Source organism: Cygnus olor, chromosome 4 (assembly GCF_009769625.2).
Source record: "Cygnus olor isolate bCygOlo1 chromosome 4, bCygOlo1.pri.v2, whole genome shotgun sequence".
Lineage (NCBI taxonomy): Eukaryota > Metazoa > Chordata > Aves > Anseriformes > Anatidae > Cygnus > Cygnus olor.
The window spans coordinates 35295781-35321485 of NC_049172.1; the positions used below are offsets into that span (position 1 = coordinate 35295781).

The 25705-nt window shown below is 40.6% G+C and overlaps 1 protein-coding gene across 9 annotated transcripts in view; it reads left to right on the top strand.

Annotated features, from left to right (window-relative positions):
* The first annotated feature begins 4083 nt into the window (after window positions 1–4083).
* ZNF827 (zinc finger protein 827) overlaps window positions 4084–25705 on the top strand; it is a 129386-nt gene continuing 107764 nt past the window's right edge. For 3 of the 9 annotated variants that reach the window (XM_040554560.1, XM_040554562.1, XM_040554570.1), the window contains exons 1-2: window positions 11287–11477; window positions 13027–13123. In XM_040554560.1, coding sequence (XP_040410494.1) covers window positions 11457–11477; window positions 13027–13123 — 118 coding nt within the window. In that variant the 5' untranslated portion in view covers window positions 11287–11456. The other 6 variants (XM_040554568.1, XM_040554561.1, XM_040554563.1 and 3 more) reach the window with 6 other exon arrangements.

Genomic DNA, 25705 nt, shown 5'->3' on the forward strand with positions numbered 1-25705 from the left:
CCCTAATTACAATGTATTTTAGAGGCCCCACTTTGCTTTTAAAGGCAATGGTACACAGTAGTCTTCAGCTTTGACCTGGGAAGTAAGAATCAGACTGGGATAAGACAAATCTCCAGTCCTTCTTTAGTAGTTCCATTTCAATGGAAGCTATTTTGTGAAATAACAAAATACTCCTGATAGTTCAGTTTTCCTGCCATTTTTTTTATTATGATTTTCTACTTCCATCCTTTCCCAAAAAGTCAATATGAATCTCTTAAGAAATAGTATGATTTTGTACCCTCTTATTTTGTTATTTTAATTTGCCAGCTGCTGTTGACCTTCTGTCTCTTTTTTGTTTGTTCAGATTTTTTTTTGTCTTCCCATTGTTGGAAAAGAAAAGATGAGTATGAGGGAAACTTTATTTTCTTTTTAACATGACTTGAAATTAGAAAAAGCATCAGGTTATTAGTTTCTGGTTTAAGACTTCTGGGTTTGAGTTTCCCTCTGAGGAAAGCAGTAGAATTTTTTTAAAACTCATTGGTCTGTGTTTCATTTATTGTGGTGTGGGTTGGTTTGTTGTTTGTTTTTTGTTTGGTTGGTTTTTTTTTTGGCTTTTTGCCCCACTGGATGAGTATGTAAAGGTGACAGTTTTTCTTCAATTCTACCTCCTGCCCAATTTTGAAATGTAAAGGAAAGTTTTAATTTTACGGAAAGTTTACAGGAAAGTGTGTTAATATTTTTTTTTTCTGCTGCATCCACTTCGCTTTCCTTTCCTTTTCAGTGGTTTTCACTGAAGACTGTATCTGTGACATTGCACACTATTAAGAGGTGAAATTAATGTAGAGGTGAAGTGTTAGACATGTGGGAAGCTTAAGAGGGGGCAATAGTTGAGGGAAGTAGAAAGAGAAGGAAATAAAATAATTTAGGAACACAACCAAAGATACAATTGTTTTGTTACTGTTTGACATGTCTGAGAAAGAAATTGAGACAAAAAGCATAGGATAAAACTAAATGAAAACGTATGGTAAATCCTTAGAAGAAAAGAGTATTTTTTATAACTGGACAGCCACCAGTGTAAAAACGGGGGCTTTTCCTACGGGTGGCTGGCTATGTGGTGGCCGCCAGGCACTGGCTGGCCCCATGCCCACTTCGCCTGGCAGAAGTCAAGCATTAGGCTGGGTTGGAACTGGGGACTTTGAATTAATCCACCTCATGGATTGTCATCCAGGGATCCTGTCAGCTGCTCCCAAAGCCAAAGGGGCTTTCAGACCACCTCAGCTCTGCTTCTCCTCCTCCTGCCAGGCCTCGCTTCAGGCCTGCTTGCTCCTCTCCTCCGACTCTGGGCTTTCAGCTCTGGCCTGCTTATTGCTTACTGCCCAAACGGCCTGTTCCCTGACGAGCTTCATTTCTTGGCGTTGCTGAAGCAGATTGTGATCTCTGATCCTGGCCCGCATTTCCAACGCCTTAAGATTCATTCCTTTTCACAGGAAAGTATTACTGCTACCTCTTCAATTTTTTTTCTTAAGCAAAGGCAAACTATAGGTCTTATAGGCTGCAAACACATGCCGTAGGCTAACCATGAATTAAAAACAAAAGATTGTCTTGTTAAATAAAAAGCCCAATATCGTACAAAATTTGATAGTGGGTTATATACTAAAGTAAGAGAGGTAATTACTCTATTTGACACAGTCCTGTGCAAGCCTCATTTGCAAGGCTTAGTTCAGTTGTGGGCACTAGGTTTTAAAATTACCTCAGTGTGTTGGAAAGAGTTCAGCTGACAGCAACAAAAATACCTAAAGGTTGAAAAATGAGGCCTTTGAAGAGAGGCTTGCATGGTCAGGCTAGGAAAAAAAAAAAGCAAAAAAAAAAGCTGAAGGCAGATATAAAAATTTTAAAAATAACTAAAAAGGGAAACTATAAGGAAAAGAGGGCTCAATCTCACTAGTGAAGAAAAACAGGATATGTCCAGTCTAAACAGTAGATTTAGGTGAAATGCATACATTATATTAAGAGTAGCTCTGTCTGAGGGTTGTGCCAGAAAAAAAAAAAAAAGGAAAAAAAAAGGTAGAAAAAAACAGGTAGAAGGTTGGATGCCAGGGAGAAGACTCTGTGGTAGCAAAAAGTGACCTTCTGTCTTTCAACTCAAGTTGACAACCTTGACCAAGGAAGATACAAAGAGGCTGCTTGTGAGGCAGGAGGAGAGCAGCAGTCATGCCATGGGGTTTTTCAGATGATAGCCCAAAGTTGTCCCTAGCCAGCATAATCTAATTAACTGCTTTTCCTCCTTCTGAATCCACAGGAGATTCAGGCCGTTTTCACAAGAGCTGGTAGGTACAGTTTGATTTTGGCCTCATTTTATTTGTGTAGAACAAGAAGAGGTTGTCAAGGCAGTGTGCAAGTGGCTCTTAGGTATGGTTGAGGTGAGGTTGGTACCTCTTGTACAAAGGAATAAAACCAACTGTGTTCCTTGCAGAAGAATGAAAGTAACTTACAAATGGTTCTGTGTCACAGTATTGATTCTGTTCTTATATTTTCAATGCTTTGAAGCTGTTATGGTCTGTTGGTTCATTAAGTTACATTTACAGATTGTCCCTAAACATTTGCTTTTACGTAGTCTGCATTTTAACACTCTGTAAGTGCATATCGATATGTTCTGTCCTCTGTGCAAACCACAGTCAAAGAAAACCCATTTCTGCAATGGCTAATGAGGTACTGGAGCAGTAAAATAAACAGAAGGAATTACACAGTGTCAGGAAACTTGACCAAAGAAATGTCACCTTCAGAGAAGCAGCAACTGAGAGATGACCTTTCACTTTATTACAGTGTGCCAAATTTGGCTGGATTTAGGCAAGAACCTACAATTACTGAATATTTAAAAATGTATACTCTTATTCATGAGGAAGCTGAATAGAGTTGGGGGTGCTTATGTGAACGAAGCATATATTATGAAAGACATCTTTGACATACTGGCAAGAACCATGACTGAAATTACAGTTGAATTATGCAATTAGATTTTATTAACTATACATATTATTAAGGATTTTTTTTTCATTACAGAGGAAAGGATGTCAGGGTCTTGGTGATTGTACTGACCTCTTGTGCCACTGGGAAAGAAGTTGAGAGGCTTCCAGAAGAGCAATATAGTTCCTATTTAATCTTTAAATAAGAAAAAAGGTCAAGGGACCATTGCTGCTATTTTATTTCCTTCAAGTCTTCACCAAGGAGGCATCCCATTTTAATGTGTATTGCCTTAAACTTATACATATTTAAAAAATATATAATTCACTGAAACATTACATATTTTAGAATGAACTTTACAATGTATTTATAGCAGAACTTGCAAAGTGTAGGATATGCATGTATGTGAATCCTCAGAATTATGTAACTAGCCTCTGGAGGCTTCTCACTTTAATTCACTTCATTTCTGATACAAAAAATAGAAAAGAGGAAAGAAAACCCTCCAACAGATTACTTAAGATCTCGTAAAGATGTCATATCCACATAGATATTCACTTTTCATGCCAAAGGTAGGAAAAAAAAAGTGGTAATTTATATCTCTAATGCAGTGTTATTTAAAAATATTAAACACATGATTAAAGACAAGTAAATGAAAGTGAGCAGTTGCCTCAGGACAGGTAGGGGAAAAAAATAAAAATAAAAAAAATAAGCATTTGGGTAATTACAGGGTCCTGCATTTTCCTTCTTGAAGTCCCCTAGTCATGCTACAACTTTGGCAAGCACCCACTGGAGAAATATGTAAAGGCTGTTGTAAGTTCCTTAACGTTTTTACTTCCCCTCCAAAATGGAATAGTGCAGGGCAGGTGCAGCCCAGTTATTCGTATGGCAAATTGCTCAACAGCAACTGTACCAGAGCTGTTCCTTTCCTTGGCCTCTCTCACTTCAGTACAACCTTAGCCCATCTTCAGTCTCTACTTCTGCAACATGCAGAAAGCTGTATTAAAAGCATGTTCAATTAGGTTCTGGAATTGAGCCTTCAGGATTTAGGAAGCGCCAGTACCAATGCCGCAACACAATATTAACTCAGTCTTTGGGCATATACACCTTATGCTAATCTTCAACTATATGATTATTATTTTTTGCAGCAAAGGCAAGCTGAAATTAATCGGAAAACCACTGGAAACTTAAGTTCAGCTCTGGGCCGTGGTCAGCAGCATGCCAATGCGCACACAGGTACTTCTGCCCATCTTCAACAGGCTTGAGCCTCTGCTTGTCTCAACTTTCATAAGCTGTCCCTGTCCCAGTCTTGCTGCTTTTCCATTCTTGGCCTCCTTTTCTATTCTTTTTGCTTAACCTTAACTCCTAAAGTTTCTCATCCTAAGACTGTCTACTGGGTCTCCTTTTCAAAGTCTTCCCATGCCATTCACTCACTTGCTTTTCACACCCAGCCACATTTCTTCCAATCAATTCCCAACCTTCCTTTGAATGTAGTTTTTGGTCTGTAGTTTTTGGTTGCTCAAATGAGAACAGGAACGTCCATCAAACATGGCAGGTCAATTTCAAACAAAAAATTAAGAAAGGTAAAAAGAATAGCTTTTTTGTTGGCGGTGGTGGTATTCCCTCAGGCCTTTCCATTTTGGTTCAGGCATTAGCCAACCCCCCATGAAACTTCCCAGGGAGAAAAACAGCTGAGAGAAATAAAAATAGAGGAGAAAACAAACAAACCCACAACTGTTTGAGGCTTCAAAAACAGCTCATGTTACAACAGTTAAAAAAAAAAAAAGGTATGGGGTTTGAAGGCCACAGTATCACATTTACATAGATAAAGAACTGGAGGAGAGCACTGAGGAAAGCATCCAGTGGTGCCCACTGCTTCCTGAAGAGCTCCAGTTGATGAGAAAATGGGAACAGTTGCCAGAACAACTCCCCCACTTCTGCCATCAGTGACACAATACCAGACTGAAGGGACTACTGGTCTTAGGCCAGAGAGTGTTTCTTATGTTTGAATGGTATTTTATTGGCATTCCTGGCCATCCTAGAATTCAAGAGGAAGAGTTGTGACAGGTTCTACAGAGACTTACTGCATAATTCTTTTATGTGTTAAAGAAAACTTTAAAGCAAAGTCTCAGTTTCCAACTGAAAGAAGAATATAGAGTGTTGTATAGAAGACAAGTAATACATGGAAGAAACTGCTAAGAGGAATATTCAGGATGGAGAAAAGTATGTAAAGCTGTATCTCACAAATCAGTGCATTTTAGTCCTTTTTGATTTCCAGTGTAGGTGTATGGGAAATGTAACCTACTTGGAGTAAGTTTGCTTCTTTTAATTCCCTTTTGCAGATTCCTTAGGTTCTTTCTGAGTTCTGCAAACCACAGGTTAAAGACCATTACAGAAAAGATCTAGGAAGTTACTTATTTCTAGAGATTCTTTCTCTAGTAAGAAAAGTAAGAGCAAATCTAAGTGGAGACTGACCAGATTATAATATCAATCATCACTCTATAGTAATATTTTGTTTGTGCAGCTGAGTAATTGCAAATGCCTAGCTGACTTTGGGGGTTATGTTTTTAAGCAGGTGCTCATCTGTTTAGGAAAGCAGGGGAAAGGCTCCAAATATTACATAAGATCTCCCCCCATGGTGCATCTGTTCAGCTCAGACTTGTCAAGGCACTGGGTTGTCATCGTCTGTGAAACTGGATCACAAAATAAAACAAAATCCTAGATGGTCTAATAGGTCAGGAAGTAGTTTTGTATTTTTGTTTGTTTGTTTGTTTCTTCAGCACCTAAAACAGTGGGCTTACCCTTCTTTTTGGTTCCTATCTTCTACTGTACTGAAATAATGAATAGAACTGTTTCTCTGATACCAAATATCACACTGTTAAGCAAATCTTCAGCTACAGTAAATGAACATAGTTCCGTTAAAGAGAATTTCATTTACGGGGAGTATTTGGTGCTGTATTTTGTATATAAGAAATAAATTAAATTGATTAGAAGAACTGTATCTTTTGCTAAACAATTATTCAAATATAAGTGAAAAATAAGATTGTTGGAGAGCATTTGACAAAGAGAAGAATTAGCTAATAAATTGACTCTAAGCCTAAATTACATGAAGACATGCCACACAATGGTTTTACATTATCCACTTTCCTCTGACTAGAGCATGTAGGCTTGACTGTGAAAGTACTAACATATAGTCCCATCACATATCAGTCCTATTAAGACAGAAAGAGAGAACCTGTTAGGACATTTTTTCATCTTAATAACACTGCTTTACCACTTTAAAAAATTGAAATTAAAACTTTTTTTAAGAGAAACAATACCTCACACTGCTAGAACAAAGCTTCCCAAAACTTAATGATCCTGATTCCCATTTGCCTTACCCCCTCTGTAATCACTTTTGGCCCTTAAAAACTTTATGATGTTAATTCTTCTTTGAATAAATGTTAGTAGCCCAACCAAGAAAAGAAAAGAAAATCAGGACTGGTGGGCCCATTTGCTTCTATTATTCATTGAAAAGCACGTCTGTGTGCATGCTTATAACTGATAGAGTAAAACTTAAATACCGAAGTCAACATTATAAATTAGGAGTGAAAAAAATGTGTCTCTTTCTATCCTTGACATGTGAACTCTTTTCTTACCTCTTTTGTTTTCTTTCTTTCAAATGCTTTTGTTTTAATTCTCTATACTTACATTTTCCTTTTCTTTCTCGATAGCTATCCTGCTTTTACCACTTAATGTTCTAGTTGTTCAGAGTTACTTCCAAAATCCTCACTGTTACATGTCAAATGAATTTCATTTAGGTCTGGACTGTGATCATCACTGAATCTGAAACCACGGAAGTTTTGGACATGCTACTGACTGGATTGCTGCTATTTAGCTTCCTGAGCCCTGTTTCAGAGTACGTATTCTTTTATTTGACTAACCCCCAAAGCACATTAGTTTTTGGTTTTACATAAGCTTGAATGTAATTCATTGGCCATGGGAGGTCTTGAGTCAAGCTGATTGATACACAGAGGTTAGAACAGAACTGGCCAGTCTGTGCCCCTTGAGCTGCTTGTAGCTAACTATTTAAGTACAACTCATGTGTTGGTTCCTGGGGGGACTGTGGCATAATCTGTGCTCTCAGAAGGAGTGAGTCAGCCAGAGCCTGCAAGGCCAATATTACTGGATTTCTCTGGCCTCTGGCTGTTCATGTAGCTGAGCCCCATTCCTCAGGTGACTTCTGCAAGACTATGTCATCACTGAGCTCGCTGAACTGTTCCCATAGCCTCCCTAGCTCCAGAAAAGGATAGGCATCTTGAGGCTCTCAACACAATGAGATTTTTGGTATAGAGTTTGGAGGGCTGAGATCAGAGATTCTGGGAAAAGACTGTAAAGTAGTCTGATAGGTTATGTTTTTAAGTGGTATCTTTTCCTCAACCACGGTAAATTCTTTTCCAAGCCATACGATCATCAAATTATCCCCCCCATCCTTCCCCCCCCCAAAAAAAAAAGGAGGGGATTAATAGCAGAATCATATCTTTATAGGAAGCATCATATTTTTTGTGCCTGGAAAATATACCTTTTTTTTCTACTAAACTGAGCAAAAGCCTTCTCTTGGGCCTCATCTTTCTGGATGGTGCCATCTTCTCAGAAATACATCATCATCAGAGTGCTTTGTCCCAGTGATGTATTACATTAATACATCTGTTGCTTTAATGATATATTAGTGTAATACCTTATCAGAGTGATGCATACCAATGACCTATTACTCAAAAGGTGGTGCCATTCAGGAATGAAAGAATTCATGGACATATTCAGTATAATTACAGAGATAAAAGCCAACATACATTACACTGGAAGCTGCTTTCATGGAACCAAGAACACCGGTATTATGTTAGCCTCTTCAGTGCCATTTTCTAGTGCCATTGCACTAGATTTCCAATGCTGAGGTTGTTACATCTCTTTTAAACCTTTTAAATATACTAAGAGCAACTACCATTAACCTTGGGTCACTGTGAAGCAGACTGTATCCAGCTACATTATTTTTACTGTATAGTAGTACAGTACTTACTTACCCGTAACCGTATGAAACTAAGTAACATTAACCTCCAGATAGTCTGAAGAACATATCGTATCTCATTATAATAATCTGGGCTTCATCCTTTGCTTGACTTTAATTATTGTCCATTCTCAAACATTCTCAGTTACATGACAGTTGAACTTCAGCCTGTCATTAACTGTAAGTTTCTTTAATCTTAACCTTCATTTTCTTTACCATTGCTTTACTTTTTTTCCAGTACTTTAGCCATTGAAAAACATGTGAAGTCGGTCTGGTTTACATTGTTTTGTGTAGTATGTTAATTAAACATTTCAAAATACCACCCACAGAAAATGGCAAAGAACAAATTCTACTTTCTATCTTTTAAACTTTGACTGTAAAGAAGGGCAAAAAATGTACAACAATTGTATAAAAAAATCCTTTCTCCCCTCTGCCTTAACTTTCTCACTAATTGGGTTCAAGCTAAAGAGACGTTCCCGTGACAGAGAATCAGAACCACATTTTGGCTTGTGGTAATTTAATTGAGGTAGAAGGTATTGATTAGCTTATTTATTTTTCCTCTAAATACACTTACACCAAAGTGTGAAGAGTGTTGCTTAGCAGAACACGGAGGCTTACGATTTGTTTCAGTTGTTTGTAACGTATGGGGAAGGTTTGTAGGTGCCTGTAGATTTTTTTGTCAAATAATCCAGCACAAATCTATTAGCAATTTACATACTGACACAATGAGGGAGAAAAGGAAACGCAAAGAATTTATAATACGTAAATACTGAATTTTTCCTCTTTACATTCTCTTCTGTTATGTTCAACTTCATTATTAGTGACAGGTACCATTTTAATTTGCAGAAAGGATTACTGAAACAACTTTCAGTAATGTATTTAGTCAGGCAGTCAGATAAATTCACAGGAACTTTGAATGGTCATACAGTATCATAAATGCAGAACATCCTACTCTTTACATTCCCACTCCTCCAAGGTCATTCAGCTGACCTGTCACCTCCTGGTTTGGAAAGTGCTGACTCAAATTCTTCTCCTGCCCCACTGGGGGAGGAAGAAGCAGAAGCTCTCTTTGGGGGAGTCTGATGAAAGAAATAGACTTGCTCTCATGCGTAGAGCAGTACTGAATAGAAATAGCTTGTATAGGTGCTATGGAACTGCTGAAGCAGGAGGTGGCGTAACAGGTTGCAGTACAGGGGGAAGTCTATGGCTGGGCAAATGTGGCAGCCATCAAAAGTGCAGTGCAGATTCAGGGGCAGCAAGTGGCAGTGACGCTTGCAAGGGCCTTTCTGCCAGAAGGCTTATCACAGCCAAACTAAAGACTCAGGGCAAAGCTACAAACCAGTATTTTACCTGAAAGTATAATTGCTCAAGTCACTGTACCTAGGCTATTTGCAACCTCTTCTTATCTGAGGAAACTGGTTATTTCACTGAGCATTTGCTAGGATTCTTCAGTCCTGAAAATCTGTTGGATCTGGCAGCTGAAGGTTCTGTGGTGTTGGCCTGCTGGCTGTAATGGGTCTAGTATGTTCCTGAGAGAAGTCTGATTTACCACAGAAACCTTACAAATCATTATTAGCAAACACAGTAACAGTTAATTCTGATAAACTACAGGTGAGCAGGCAGACCTTTGTGTAATGTGCCTTGTGTGTCGAGCAATAGGAAGGGGCAGATTTGGTATGGGAAGAGTGACTAACAGGTGGGCTTCTGATACTATTGTTATTGGTGTGTATATACTTAACAGAGCTTATGTAATAACATGCATTATCATCTCATAATATGTAATATATTTTGGGTCACAAACAGTCTTGTAAGGTGGGGAATGGGTTAGTCTTTTCTCAGGAGATGGGCATCTATCTGCATGGAGAGAGAGAATTAAATGAAATGCTTAGTAGTCTACAACAGTCTAGGGGACTGCAGGCAAAGTGTGTGGTCTCATCAGAATGGCTTAAATGGCCATTCAGTCATAGGCAGCTCCTGTGCCCTTGTTTTCTGCTTTAGAGGTACAGTTTGTGGGGTCTCTGGGAATCTATCTGAATGGTTAGTGACTTTGGGCTTTTGTTTTTCTGAGTTAATTTTAGCAACATCTGTTGTTCAATCTTGTTCACTGTGTGCTACACAAATGCTTTTGCTAGTGTGGTGCAGAAAAGAAGGAATGATAGGCAAGGTGGGTGGCAATTGCTTACACTTGCTCAAGCTGTACTGCCACTGAATGTCAAACCATGCCATGTTACTAGGCTGTGTCAGAGCACGTGTGGTGGCTTAGGACACAGCATTCCTTTTAGTTAAATGAATGATGAAATAATTTTATTTTTAAAAAAATGAGTTGGACTTCTCCTTTAAGCTAGATTTAACCATCTATAAATTTGATGTTTGGGGTTGAATCGATTGTTTATTTTCCTCCATAGTCCATGGAGAGAGCAAAGCTTCTCCAGGTAAATTCATCCTACCTTCCATAAGCTGGGGAACGATTGCCAACTGGCAGCACCTAACTGTATCTTTTGACAACAGGTAACCTAGAATATGGGTTATATTAAATGATTATGTCTCCCTCTTGGTGAAGACTAGCAGAATTTGCATTTGCTGTCTACTGTTTAAAATTGTTCAAGGCTGCTGTATTCCATTGATTTCATAAAACTTTGAAATAAAACCTTATGCTACTAGATGTCTAAAACTCTGTCAACAACAAAGTGGACAAACTAGATGGAATTGGTTTGACAGAGGAGAACTGTGAGGTGAGCCACAACTTCTGATAAACCTACCTGTGTTCCTCAGGTGGATGCTGCTACCTACATAGCACAATCACCAGCAAGAGCTTAGTATAATAACCCATATGTGGTGTTCTTTAAGATAAAAAAGAAGTCCCTAAAACAGTAATATGGAAGATCGGAACTAAAAAATGGTAAGGGGTGGCAGGGTATTACAAATGGGTCAGCAACCACTTAATCTAGGGCAGGTGCAGCTAGCTGAGTTTGCCTCATTGTGTCCTAACACCTGGACTGCAAAATGCAATGGCTAAGGTGAACATATAGGATGAATTCTGCTGACTGCTATGGGAAAATTAACTTCTGGCAAAGAGATGAAAAGAGCAGTTGCAAGCAGTAAAGTGGCTCAAGCCCTGGAACAATTTGCTTTGGTGCATGTGAGCTTCAGTCATTAGCCTGTATGAGCAAAACCCTGGCTATGAGCAGATCAGTGAGGATTTTGACATTGACTGAATTGGGACCAGGATTTCACTGTAATTACCGATTATGGCAAATGTGCAACAGTTGTGCTGCTGTTTTAGAGTTGAACAGTTTGCTTCTGGTTTGTTGGTTTATTGTTGTTGGGTTTGTTTGTTTTGTGTGTGTTTTTTGCCAGTGCTAGAAACTGATTTCTTCCTTCCGCCAAATTTTTAGGCCTGGGAAGTGGGGCTCATAAATCCCTGTGCTACTTGCTTTCAGAACGTGTGACTTAAAAAGTAGGGTTTGGCTGATGAGGATGGATGCATGAAAAGATCATTCAGGTAAATGACTGGTGTGTTCTGCATTAATTTCCTCTTCAGCCACTCAAGCAATGCTTGCTGACCAAAGTGTATTAAATAACCACATAAAATATTTGTGGATTATCTCTCAGGTACAGGAGAAAAAATGATTAAAAAAAAAAAAGAAAAAAGAGGCACTTGTGGCAGGAAAGGATTTTTCTGTAAAATGTTGGTGCTGCGTTAGTAGTAATACAAGCATTCTCATCTCGTGTTGACATGATAATCATTTCTGTTTATAGATAATTCTTGGGATGATATTTTTGCATAATAGCTCTTTTCTGCTTTAAGTCTTGCTGATCTCCAGAGAGCTGTGATAGTAAAAGATGAAATAATCTAGAAAAGGAGTTCACAGAACCAGTAACTCCATCAGGACAAGTAAAAACAACTGTTAAAATTTGAGGTCATGCCTACAAAGAAGTTTAAGGAAAAACAGTTGTTTATTTGGAGAGAAAAAAAAATCACTGTTTGGGGACAGTGTGTGTGTGGGTGTTGATCTATCAGAAGTCAGTTTTCTGCAGCAATGTTGACTTAGCTGACTAGCTGAATACCCTAAAACAAGTTAGATGACCTGGCTAGTGGGTCTACCCTTTAAAGCAGAAGAGGAGCATACTTAGAAGGGCTTCAACATCAGGACTTGATTCACCTTCTTCTCCTAACACCTGTTCCCACACACACAAAAAAAAAAAAGTAAAAATGCTGAAGTATTCCACAAAAAGAGGGGAAAAATGATACTTTGATCAGCTGTACCTGTAAATCTTGGTTACCGGGTAAGCACCCTGATTGCCACCTGAGTCTGTGTTGGAATGACATCTGGCACCCATTATCTTCTGGCCTTCCTGGTTTCCTTCAGAGAGAAAGTGATGCATGGAGAGGGAGAGACTAGTGACTAGCTCAGAGGATTTCCTGCAGCAAAGATGCAGTCTGAGAGACTGACAGAAAAGTAGCTGAAGACTAAGAGCAGAATCTTGTTATTTTAGCTCCTTAGCATTTGTCCTAAATCTTTGCTGGATCTTTCCTTCAAACATCGAGGAAAGGCTATTACTATTTCTTTTCTATAGGAATGAACTATTAAAAGTGAGATGGGAAAAAAAAAAAAAAGCTACAGTGAGTTGCTTTGCACTTCTGTCTCCTCAGATCCTGTTTGTGGTTTAGAGTTCAACAGTTTTTCCAAAAAGAGGCAACAACAAAAATCAGAAACCTAAACCTTAATTAAGTCAAACTGCAATTAGAAGAAAGAAGAGAGAGAGAGAGAGGCAAAAATAAACATACAAAATAAACCCTCTCAGCTGCTATTTAGTTCTGGAAGTACTGAAGTTTAGCTTTCACTGGTTAAAGTTTTCCAGGCTTAAACTGAAAACAAACTATGGTGTGTTTTGACCAGTGATTGTAGTTTAGCCTGCTGTGGATCAAGAATGTTTCCACCAGTCTCCTTGGATAGAGGCAGTGGTAAGAGTTCTCCAAGCTTAAATAGGATGTACTAACAGAATTGGGCTGCTCAGAAAATGCATTAGTAACTACTGTTTTCTTTCAGATGAAGGGAGCAGAGGAGAAGAGGGATGTAAAAGAAGAGCCAACGACACACAGTCTTTTATACTGCAGACCGATGGATAGGGAACTCCAGGATGCAGGTGAGTTAAGTTTAACTTTTTCTTGAAGGAACTGACTCCAACCCACAACTCCCACTTACTTTACAAAGTGTGCCTATATTACCTGATGCTTGGCTATGTAGGATGGGGAAACTTGTTGAGGAAAATGCATAAATAATTTATTTGGAAATAAGCATTAAATCTATTTTTCACGAGCTCTAGGTAGTTTCCTAGTGTGTGGATTGGTCACAGATCTGGTTCTGAGGCACCTCAGTCATAACGTATCTAGGGACCTCAGGGGCCTACCACAATTCTGGATTCTGCCCTAGAGCTGAGACTACAAAAGGATCTATTTTAACCTTTTTTTTTTTTTTTTTTGTATTTGTGCATTTCATATGAGGCTCTCTCCCCCTCAAGTGTATGTTTACCTAAGCAGTGTTACTGCTATGACCAACTGCTAACAAAATCAAATGAAGAAGTAGAAGGTGCAGACCTGGGGAAATCGCTCCACATTTTCAGTGGTAAAAGTAGCAATTTTCTATATGCTCAGTATATGGTCATCAAAAAGATTGTAAAAATAGTAGAACTACAAAAGGTTAGTAGTGACAACTGAACACTTGGCTCCTGCATCCAGGGTGCGTTGGCACCTTTAGAGTCAAGTGACTCCTTTATTTTCGGTATGCGTCTTCTAATTCAGAACTTAAAAACCCCAGTGGTTTAGGATTGTACTGACTATTGCAAGCTATTGAGTTACAATGGCATAATGAGGTAGCTGACTGTGTGCTCTTCTCATCTCTGGCACATTTGAAGTGAAACAAAGGTATTTTAGTCTAACACATTGTTCTTGCCATTTTAACAGTCTAAGAGGGTGTCCAAGAGCAGTTAGGAAAGTTCAGCTGATGCGCAGCAATTTATGAAACCATAGTAATTTATCATATGAGATTATCTATATCCTAATTTTTGTGTCTAATTCTTTCTCTGATCCTGCTCTGGAGGGTATGAATTTTAACAGCAGTTGCTCTCTGTGCTTTCCTGGTGGATAATAATGTTGCATGAATATCCTGAAAGGAAAAGGTGTGAGATTAGTGGGTAAAATTCGTATGTCCACTAGAGTCTCATTTACATATTCTGTGTTAATTTGCATCTTCTGCGTTAATCATGAGCAGAAGTGCCATTGCTAAGCCCACATGAGAACAGCCCAAGTGTTTGAGTCCAGTGACAGATCTGATATGGAGCTGGACCAGGGAAGCTCGTGAGGTGGAAAGGTGTTGAGGAACTACAGCTTCAGCTCACAGGGAGTCCAGTAGAGTACGTGGGGCAATTTTAAAAGTGTACATGGACATGCTGCGCTACCATGCTGTTTTCTTTAAAACACTGCTACTCCTCTTGTAATTTAATAGGAAAAGGTTGGCTGCAAAACATAGCATCTTTAAGCACATGGCGAGCCCTGCAAACAAACTACAAGACAGCTTGTTATTTTTAAGATGGTGTTGGATTCTCCTAAAGCTGTTTTCCCCTACTGCTTGTATTAATTTACTCAAAAGCTGACAGTGCTACAGTTTCCACAACATAGTAGCTAAAGGCCTGCCTGAAATTTGGTTCTAATTGTCTCATTTGTTGTGATTCAGCATATTTAACATTCAGGAGCAGAAACTGTAACGTATGGTTACATGTTCCCGGGGGACTTGTTTTTTTTTTTTTAATCTTATCTTTACGGCACTCTTTTAACACAGAGGAAACTAAACGTTTCCTCTGAACGCACCACGGTTCCCTCAGACCCCACGTTAAGGATCACCCCGTGAGGCCGGCAGACCAAAGCCAACAGCGGGGCAAGTCAAAGGTAGGGGGGGCATTGCCACAGCGGCCCCGATATCGCGACACAAGGCGGGGCGGCACGTCCTTCGGGCACCTCCCCGTCAGGGTACCCACCCCGCGGCGACCCGCCCGGCCCCGCCGCTCCTCACAGCCGCCGGGGGCGGTTCCCCGGGGCCGGGGGGAGGCCGCCAGCGCCCCGCCGCGGCCCGGCGGCCGGCCCGGGCCCGCCGAGCACGCCCTGGGCAGCACCCGGCAGCACCTCACGTAAAGGGCAAGGCAGGATGGAGCCCCCTCTGCGGGCCGTGCCTGGGCTCCCCTCCAGCCTCGGGAAGGAGGCAGGGTAAAATGGCGGGAGGGAAACCCCCAGAGGCGGGGGGTGCTGCTGTAGGTGCGCTGCCTCTCTTCACCTGAGGTCGGTGTCCTCCTGGTGAGAGGCATTGAGGCATTGGAACAGTGTGCTGGGTGTAATGAGGTGGCCGTGGCATGGGCTGGTTGCGTCATCGGCTTGTTCTTGCTAGTCAGGTGTAAAACAGACTTGAACTTGTGCAGGGATTTTATTTCTGCACCCGTAAATAAGTCGCTGTTCTATCTTCAACATTCTTAACCTTGTGACTAGAAAACAAGTATTGGCCTGTCACCTAATCTTGCATTTGTGACTTTGTCATCCTCTGTCTGTTGACACAGCCTTTTCCTTCGGCAGACTTTCTCCCTTACACAAGAAGGATTTTTAATACAGGAGGTAAGGTGTTCCGTATTTTGAAGGACAGGTGAGCAAGGCCTGCAGCATTGCCTGGGTCTCGCACAGCGTAGGCGAAGAAAGAAGCACCTTCACTCCAAGCATCTGCTAGCATAGTTGCCTCAGTCTGGGGTCCGAGGAGGTACAGTCCCTCAGGGCAGAGCTCTGAAGGCTAAGGGTTGTAATTCTTGACTACATGGCAAAATCGCATCTTACCACTTTGTGTATACAATAGCTTTACTGTGCCAGTAAAGACCTGAGGCTTGGTTGTACAAGGAGCAGCTAAAAACAATGGGACACTCAGTAGTAAGGGAAGCATCACAGGGGACAGTGTTGCTGAGATAAAGGGAGCCTTCAACAGGGCCTGGAGATTAGCAGTTTGTCAGAGAAAGTCAGTTTGAAGAAGGCCAAGTATAGAGAGCCTATGTTGTAAGATGCTGGACAGAGAAGTCTTCATACTACTGGAAAACGTTGAAGGCACAGCAGTTTGGAGGTGGGGAGGAGTTTGATAAGGGTTTGATTTTAGCAGCAAATGAAGCATGAAGCTTTGAATTAGATAGGATGATTGAGCAGAGAAAGAGTATAGAGTTTAGGTGTTCATGTAGGCTAGAAGAGTGTTGTGGGTCAGGATGAAGAGGAAGAACGTGCTTCAGTCATAGGGGTAAAATTGGTGTTATTTTCAGCATGGGAGAAACAGGAATAGAGAACTGGATATGGTAACAGTTCATTGGTAACTTGGGAAGAGAAAGGGCCTTTAAGCTCAAAAGGTTTGCAAGTTAGATATTCCCTCTATTACATGATGGGATGACAACTTCAGTCAGCTGCAGTGTTAGAGCTGTCAGGCCAAAAGGTGAAAAGGTGTTAAGAAAGAGCACTTTCAGCAACTTGGATCTGAATTCTAGCTTTCCTAGCAGCCGAAAATGTCTACGTCTTTTTAGCACCTTCTGTTTTCAGTTGTGTTGGTTGGTTGGTTTTTTGTTCGTTTGTTCTTGTGGGCGGCTTTTGGGTGAGGCTGTGGGTTTTTTTGTTTGTTTTTGCTTTTTTGGTGTTTTTTGTGTGTTTTGCTTTTTTTTTTTAATGTATCTAGTTCCAGGGAACTTGTTGTACTATTCTTTTTAATAATACAGAAGCACTGAGAGCATAAAGCAGGACGTTTGGTAAAAAGGCCATGTGTTGTGATGATCTGAAACATTGTCAGCAATGGAGGATGACAGTTTTCATATTTTTATGTTCTTCAGTGAAGAGTGTGATGAGCTTTCTACATCTCTAATAAGTTGATTAAAAGTTATTGATGGGAGGGAGGTAAGTGGGTGCCAGACTTGATTAACATACCCAGTTGAGCAGAAGGTGTAAATATGTCTGATGTGGTATCACCAAGTATGGGGACTGGAAGGTTGCATGAATCCTATAAACCTAGTAAGCTCTGAACAGGAGAGTTCCTCTCATATTTTCTGCATTATCCTTATCCACAGGGCAGATTTCCTCTTGCAGTAGGATCAGAAAGACATTCTACACCGTTTCTTTCTAATCTTGTCTCTGCTGTGGTGCTGTCTTCAGCTGTTTTCCCTTAGAAAGCTTGCATTTGAGTACCTTCATGGCCCTCTTCCCAATTGTTTTGCTACTCAGCTGATAATTTAAAAGCCACTGACTTTGCTTTTCATCCCCATGTAAATGAAAGCATCCTAGTGCCTCCTTCCTGAGTTGACTCTTACATGGTTCGTGAATGAAGCAGCCAAAATGTTTTGTGTTGTGTTGTTGTTTTTCCCTTGTTCTTTGCACTGTGAGGTACAGGCCACCTAACTTCATGATTATTGAGACCAGGAAGGTGTATTAGTTTTCTCTTGGTTGCCATTCAGTACATTAGAATGAACAGAACGTCCCAAATATAATAACATTTCCAAGAAACCCCCCAAAAAATCTTAAAACTGATAGGCCTTGCACAAGTCAACTGCTTTGTTGGACCCCTTCTCTAATAGTCATTTGCTTTGACTTTTCCCTGTTATCACCTGCCTGATGACCTTCACAAGACTAAGTGGGCTTAATGCTCTGGCTGGGCAGGGAATATGTCCTGTTCAGGCTTCTGCCAGTGCCTGTAGATTTGACCTGTACAAAATCCTCGCAGAGTATAAAATATGGAAAAAATACTTCTCCCTTTACCTTAAGAACACTTCTGCTTTTCTCTTCCCCACTTTAATACAAAAATGTGCGTTCTGTTGCACACATGCAAAGGGATAAATAGATGTTTACTCAAATGCTTTCTAGTACGTTCTTCCATTTTCTGACCATCAGTTCTTCGTTCACACAGTTGCTTTTTGATTGGGAAGCAAATAGAGGGGCAAAACCCCTGCCCCACAGCTCTGTCATTTTGTTTGTTGCTCCAGTTAGGGGGGAAAGAGATGTGTGAGAGCATGTTGCCTGGGTCCATTACTCCCTCTGCAGGCAAGAGCATGCTACTCTTTGCCGAGATTCAGCATCATCTCTCTGCAGTGCAAGCACCTTGGGTCTTGAATAGCACTGCTGGAATCAGCAGGTGTTTCTCACTGTAGAGCAGCAGCACTATCTTCCAAAATCTAAATGAGAGCAAGTGTAGCAATAAATTAAATTGTATACCTCATGAATTGTATATGTATCTTCCATGAAATAGGAACCTCTAGGGCAAGCAGCCAATGTATATGAGAGCATAAATGAGTAAACTGTATGCCTACTGGTAAAAGAAGTGAATTGCACAAAGGAAGAATGGGTGCGGGTTAGCAAGAAAAGCAATACATTAAAAAAATAGAAGAAAGAACAAGAAAAAAAGTGTTTTCTTGTGTTCAGATGGAATTTTATGGGTTTCTTGATTCATGCCCATTGCCTCTTATCTATCCTGTTGGTGGGCACTACTGAAAGGTGTCTGGCTCCCTCATCTTCATTCCTACCCCTCACACTTTTGTATACATAAGTCGTCTTTTCTCCAGCCTAAACAGCTGCAGCTCTTTCAGCCTCTCTTTATAGGACAGATGCTCCAGTCCCATCGTCATCTTTGTGGCCCTATGCTTAACTCCCTCCAGCATGTCCATATCTTTCTGATACCAGGGAGCCCAGAATGGGACACAGCATTCCACATGCAGCCTCACCAGTGTGTAGTAAAGGTGTGAGATCGCTTCCCTCGACCTGCTGGCAATATTCTTCCTAGTGCAACAGAGGACACTGTTGGTCTTCTTGGCTGTGAAGGTGCATCGCTGGCTTGTGGTCAACCTTGTTGTCCACCAGGACCCCAAGGGCCTCCTTGATAAAATTGCTTTCCAGTTGGTAGGCCTCCAGGATGTACCGGTGCCTGGGATCATTCCTCCCTAGATGCATTTCCTCTTGTGAACTTCACAGAATTCCTCCCTGCCCAGTTCTCCAGCCTGTCAAGCTGATTGAATGGCAGCACAGCCATCTGGTACATCAGCTGCTCCTTTTGGTTTTCTATCATTTGTGAACTTGCCGAGGGTGCGCTCTGTCCCTTGTCTGGGTCATTAATGAAGGTGTTAAACAGTATTGGATCCAATATTGACCCCAAAAGCACACTGTTAGTGACTTGCCTCCAATGGCCTTTGTACCCTTGATTACAGCTCTCTGGTCCCAGTCGTTCAGGCAGTTTCCAATCCACCTCACTGTTACTCATCTAACCCATACTTGGTCACTTTACATATGAAGACGTTATGAGAGACAGTCACAAAGGCTTTACTAAAGTTGAGGTAAACAACACCTACTGCTTTCCCTTTGTCCACCAAGCATGTTACCTTATTGTAGAAGGCTATCAGGTTGGTTAAAAATGATGTTCCCCTTCATGAGCCCATTCTGACTACTCCCAATCACCTTCTTGTCCTTCAGGTGTGTGGAAGGCCTTTCCAGGAGGATTCTGTCTGTCAGCTTTGATTCCACACAGTCTAGGGTGAGGCTGAGTGGCTTGTAGTTCCCTGGACTATCTTACCTGCTCTTGTTCCAGACAGGAGTGACATTTGCTGTCTTCCAGTTTTCAGGAACCTAGGCTTAAAAATAATTCAGGAGATGGGATCTGCTTGCTGGGCACCAGAGCTTTGTGCAACCAGTCCTTTAAGAAAACTCTCAAAATCTCACCCACTGGTGCTGTTTTCATTGGCCTCTAAGAAAGATATATTTCTGCCGAATGCTTACATAACTACCCTTATCCTTTGGCAGGAGAAATAAATAGTTGTAATTTTTAATAAATACTTAATGCTTCTCTGACCAAATAGTAAACTGAGATGGAGTGAGTAGCTCCTCTTTTACAGGACAAGAATGGAAACATTTTAGTCACATTTCCTTGAATATACTCTCATAGGTAGAAATGATGATTTAGAGCTAGCATTTCATAAATTATGATACAGGTGTAAAAATAAGAGACTTCAAGGTAAAGAAAATGACAGGTTTCTTGGCCTTTCCATTTGTTTCTGTCTTAAAAGGAAAACAGTAGCTCCCAATGTATGTATGACCATTCTGAGTCAAGAAGTTGAACACACAGGTGTTTGCCTTTTCCTGAGGCATACAAAGCACCCTAGCTAGTGAATACTCAATTGATATTTTCCTCTCAAGGTTCTCCTGTGGAACCTTGCACTTCCCACCTGTTCCCTTGTGCTGCTTTCCCTTTCTCTAAAAGCCACGCTTCAATCCCTGTGGCACTGTTTGCTGTCTCTCTTCTTAATATGTAGCTGCATCCCTCAGCTTTCTTGTGTGCAAATGTAAGCTGCTTCCCTCCAGTCATCACTTCTTCCCCTTTCTTCCTACTCGTGAAGTTGTGTGCTACTCCATGTGTGATTTTTCACTATTATTAGCCTGCTTCTCATGGACAAATAATTTGCATCTTACCGTAAACTACAAACTTGAAGACATTGTGTGGCCCTGGTGCTGAAAAGTAGGGGCTAGAAACAGTATGTCTGTCAAACTGTGTGAGCAGGAGTTGAGGAGACCAGACTATTCCTAGTACCTCAAAAGACAAATAACCTTTTCCTCTGTGCTGTTTGGTATGACGGGGAAGTGCCAAAGCAAGAAGATACTCCCTACAGGAGGGGACCGGCCACATGACTTCATTCTCAGCAGGCAGCGGTGACAGCAGGCTGACTTGCAACCCAAACCCTCCTGCCTGCCAGTGGGTGAGGGCTGATTACTGAGGACATGTGGCATGGTGAAATGTAGCTGAATGCCATGTGAAATTCATCACACCAGGCAGGTGAAGTCTGCTAGGAGCTTGATCTCCCCATACTCCTCCTATCCCTTACCTGCATGTGTTTCCTTTCCCTGGGAACGTAAGATCTCAGCACTGCCATGTTTTCTTGTCTCCCAATTGCCCTTCTATTCTCTTTCACCCTTCTTTAAATTACTGAGGTGTTGGGAAGAGGGCATAGTTGGCCTAGTACTGCTAAAGTCTACTATGCCTTCCTTCTTTCCTGCTGCTGCTGGTAACATGCTATGTCAGAGGGAGAGAGCAATGAGTTTGGTAAATGCACAGTCCTAGACGGTAGATAAGCCCCTTGGGAGCTTGCCAGTTCTCGAGGTCCAGAGCAGTCTCAGTATTTCTCCAGTGTTTTAACACAAAGGTAGCTAGTGAATTGAGAAACCAGAATTGATTTCCCTGTGGAATTTGCCACCTTGCTGGTGCAGTAGAAACTCTGCCTCTCAAAGTATATGTAACAAGATGTCTAAGAACTTAGACACACTTTCATTTAGCAAACAGCTGTGGCTTAAAATGCTGTTGCCTCTCTACTAAACTAAGCTGCAAGACTTCACCCTGAAGTAGAGGAGGAGGCCAAATGCATTCTGTTCTGCCAGTGTGGGGGTGGAAGCAGTTAGCTCCTCCAAGAGGGTGGTAATGTCTTAAACCATGGCAGGTGTTTGCTAATGTGCATGTGCCTAAATCTTCAATTAACCAGTGACTAACAGGAGGCTAAGCGAAAACAAAATGATGGAAGGAATGGTTTTGGTCTCACTCTGATTTAACTTAAACCATTCTTAAGATGGGATAAAGCTACCGATTTGAATGTCTTTAAGTGGAGAATGGAAAATGGTGCAAAAAGATCAAGATTGGGGCAGATACATTTATATATATCATTCACATTTGTAACTGTAATAGCCCTAAGCTAAGTGTTCTGATTCCCTTTTGACATAAATTCTTTTCATCAGGTCAGAAGTTGCTTAGTATTTTAGGTTGCAAAACATGAAATTAAGTCTGTATGTTTAGTTTGTAGTTTGTAAGATGTTGCTGGTTTGGATTCTGGGGAGAAATTCTGTATCTTATGGATCTGTAAACTAAAGGCTGATAGTTAAAGGCTCAAGTGAGGTTTGTTTGTTTGTTTTTTTCAAAAACATGCTTACAGAAAAAGGGCATGAAGAGTGAATTATGTAAGTAAGCAGCCAACTGCGCTTATGGTTATTAAAATCAGAAGATCTCCTTGGTAAATCTGAAGGAACATCACAGTAGTTGAGTAGCAACTGTGTCTCTAGGCCTCTAGTCTGTGTATTTCTGACCTGCAGACCCCAGGATTATTCAAGAGCATGGGTTTAAGGCTAACAGCCTTTAGTATTGTTTTTTATTATGGTAGTGGTGGTTTGTTTGTTTGTTTGTTTTCTGTTTTAATTGGAATTAGGAGGTATATCACCTTTCCTAAGTAGTGTCCTATACTAGCAGCTGGAACATGTAAACACTGTAATTCTTCTGAAGGGATTAACATTCTGAATTTGCATTGCAACTAGAAGCAGCTTAGGCTGAAATTATTATAAAATAATTATGGCTAGTTTTTTTTTTTACCAGGATCTGGACAATATTCTGACACAGCTGGCTGTGGTTTAGCTAAGAGATACAGAATGCATTGCACTCTTCCTTCCTGATGCCTCCCCACTCTGTGGCTGCAAGATCATAGGGGAACTCATGAGACTCGGGATCTTGAAGAATGTTTCTGCTGCAGTGTGTTCTCTGTTCACGATCATGGATGGCATAAGCAATTGAAGAGTCAGAAGAGTACTGCCAGTGATTTCAGTGGTTCCAAAAAGAGTTTTTGTCTAGTTTGCTCTTCTTGACTGTGGCCCTTGCATTATGTTTTCCATTTAAAAGACAAGGAGGTTAAAAACTTTGGGGAAGGAGAACTCGGTTGCCTCTTTCAAAAGCTAAAGCCTGTTTGTGGTTTAGGATCCACTGGTTATGCAACTCTGCCTCCTGCTTTGTAACTGTTTATTATCTGTCCCAAGGTGGTAATCATCTGATAATGACTTCTGATCATTGTTTATTGGCCTTTGTGAAACCAGTCAGTGGCCTTGCCAGTTATTAACTTGTCATTATTTATTATTATTACAAATTGGTACTTAATGTTGTTAGCTTACAGAGCACTTGCAAACAAGGATGGTGGTATCCATGATCCTATGAATCCTGTGGATTTGTTCGTCCCCTTGTGTTTGCCTCTTAAACACTTCAGAGCAAGAAGTTTATAATCCAATCTTGTTTGCAGGATTGATTCATAGTTACTGTTCAGTGTAGGAATATTGAACTCTTTTAAAAGAGAAAAGAGGAGGAGTTTAGGCTACCGATAATCTTCCTCTAAGAGGTGTGGGAAGGAGTGTGATTTTGATGGAAAACAGGGTACCTGGTTAGATATTGAAGATACAGGGGCTATAGGCAAATACCTTTGTTCAGCAGGAAATTAATCTGAAGATACAAGTAGCGTTGAAGAGAGTCTGTATATCTTTGCATACACAGGGGGACACAGCAATACTTTTGGTAGGCTGTGTTTTAAGCAGAGGTGGCCTAGTGCCGTAGTTACCATAGTCTCGTGGTTTGGGGCCCAAGAACTGGATATAATGGCCTTTTTTTCTTTTTTTCTCAGTACAATTTTATTTTTTCTTTTAAGCTGACCTTGACAACAGAATTCTTTAAAGCTTCAAAAAATAAAGCTAGTTAGTTTTTAGGTTTCAGTTTAGCAACCTTTTCAAGTGTTTGTTACATTATATGAAGATAGTTTGGATGCTAGATAACCTGCAAAGGTTTTAAGAACATTACATCATTTGTTACTGTGTAAAACTTTATTTACTCAATTTGTTTCACTTTTCTCATGTGTAAGTGAAGAAAATATTTACTTTGTTCAAAAGTGGTTTCTGGGGCTGAACTTAATTCATATGTGTAACTAGGGTTGGTGTTTGGAAGGTGCCATACGATCATTACTTATTAATAGCAGGACCTGCAGAGGCAATGCATTATTTATATTATGTTATCTGTGGAAGGCTCGCAACTATTTTTTTGTTTGGACTAGAAATGTTCAAAAGTATGGTCAGCCAACTTCTGAGTCTCTTTTCCTGCTATACCACCAAACATGTAATGGAAGATTATTTTTTAAATGGCATTATGCCCTAAGTCATCTTCCTTAAACCACTGTATAAAAGCATGTAAATTTAGACCTGGTGTCTTTGATTTCAATGTGATTGCTGGATGCGATATTTTAAGTAGGACAATGCACAGAGTAGTGCAATTAACCAGGAGAGGTATGAAGAACGAAGCCCTTCCCATATAGACTACTTCCAGGCATGAGATTAGAAACTCGTTAAAGCTGAAGTATAAAGTTTCTCCCTGATAGTTCATTCAGCCATTGGGATTTCTTTCACTGCAGAGCAGGCTCAAGGCTTGGCCCTCTAAACCCTTTGTCAAACTGTTGGAAGATCTGTTGAAGCCAAGGTCATCTTCAGAGATTTGGCGCTGCTCAGTCGCTTGCGAGCTCCCATGGCGCTCTCAAAGAGCTGTGTTCCCCCTGTGTCCTTACTGCAGCTGCCTTAACTCCCCTGAAGGGGGGTTCAAATGACGGAGGGGAAAAAATTAGCATATTGTAAATTAATGCTGACACTGTCAGCATTAATTTGTGCCAGAAATGCGTGAGGAGTAGAGGGTGGAAAAGAGTGATGATGCAGAAAGCAGTATTTTCTGACATCCCATTCTCCACAGAGCACCTGGAGAAGGGCTGCCACAGCGGTGGATGGCAGCACGAGGCAGGACTCATCCTTTTCTGAGGCAGCTGCCTTGTGGCCTCCTGTGCGGGTAGGGGCATCCAGACAGACAGCGAGCTGTCGCGTGCAAAGCTGGCTTAGTTAACACAATTGCCACTGGAGTGGTTCTAAAAGATAATAAGGAAGGGTTTATTCTTCTTAAGCTGCAGCTTCTGTTAAGTTAACAAAGTTATGTTGCTTAAGTCCCAGGCACGTCAAAATTGAGGTTTGTGAGCAAAAATAATAATAAAAAAAAAAAATACCCCTGATATTTTTGGTTAATATTACTCATGCTATACAAATCTCCAAAACCAGTGTAATCTGGAGAACTGAAGGCAAAGACAGGACTTGAGTACTCTGGGACTTGGTACTCCGGTACACTTGGTCATGAGTAGGTAGGTGTAAGGTATCTGTTTGGATTCATCTCCAGCCCTGTATCACTCTGTTATGTACTTCTTTTTTTTGGCTTCTGGATTAAAAGTAAATGCACTTCTCCATGAAAATGAAGTATTTTAGCCATATCGGGAAATGAGAAACCAACTTTAGTCAGGAGGCGTGTGTTCTGTTTCAGAAGTCTCACCTTCTCTGTATGTTTGGTTTTAACGTCAGAACTGTACTCACGTCAGGGAACCTCAGATTCTCTCTTATAAACCTAATCTTTTAAATCTTTGTTTTTCCCTGCGTGGAAGAGGCAACTGTGCTGTGAAATGGGTGTAATATTATATGAAACCTTTCTAACGTGAGACGATTAAGAGTGCTGAGGTGACTGCTTAAAAGATATAGGCTGCAAATCTACCGTTTTGAGTTTTCCTAGACAGCTGTTTATAGAAAATAAAGTATTTTGAAGTTATGATAAAATACGGTGTGATAAAATGATGAGTCAGATTGTCAAAAGCAACCAACCTAATAGGTATACATGGGAGAATAATGCATTTTTTGTTTTAGTTGCAACATCTGACTCATGATTTCGATTATGTATTCTGCGAAGTTCAAAGTTTCCTTACACAAAGCGAGAGCTATATGAAACAACCGTGCTTCAAACCATTTTACTTCAATTGTAGTAACAGGTT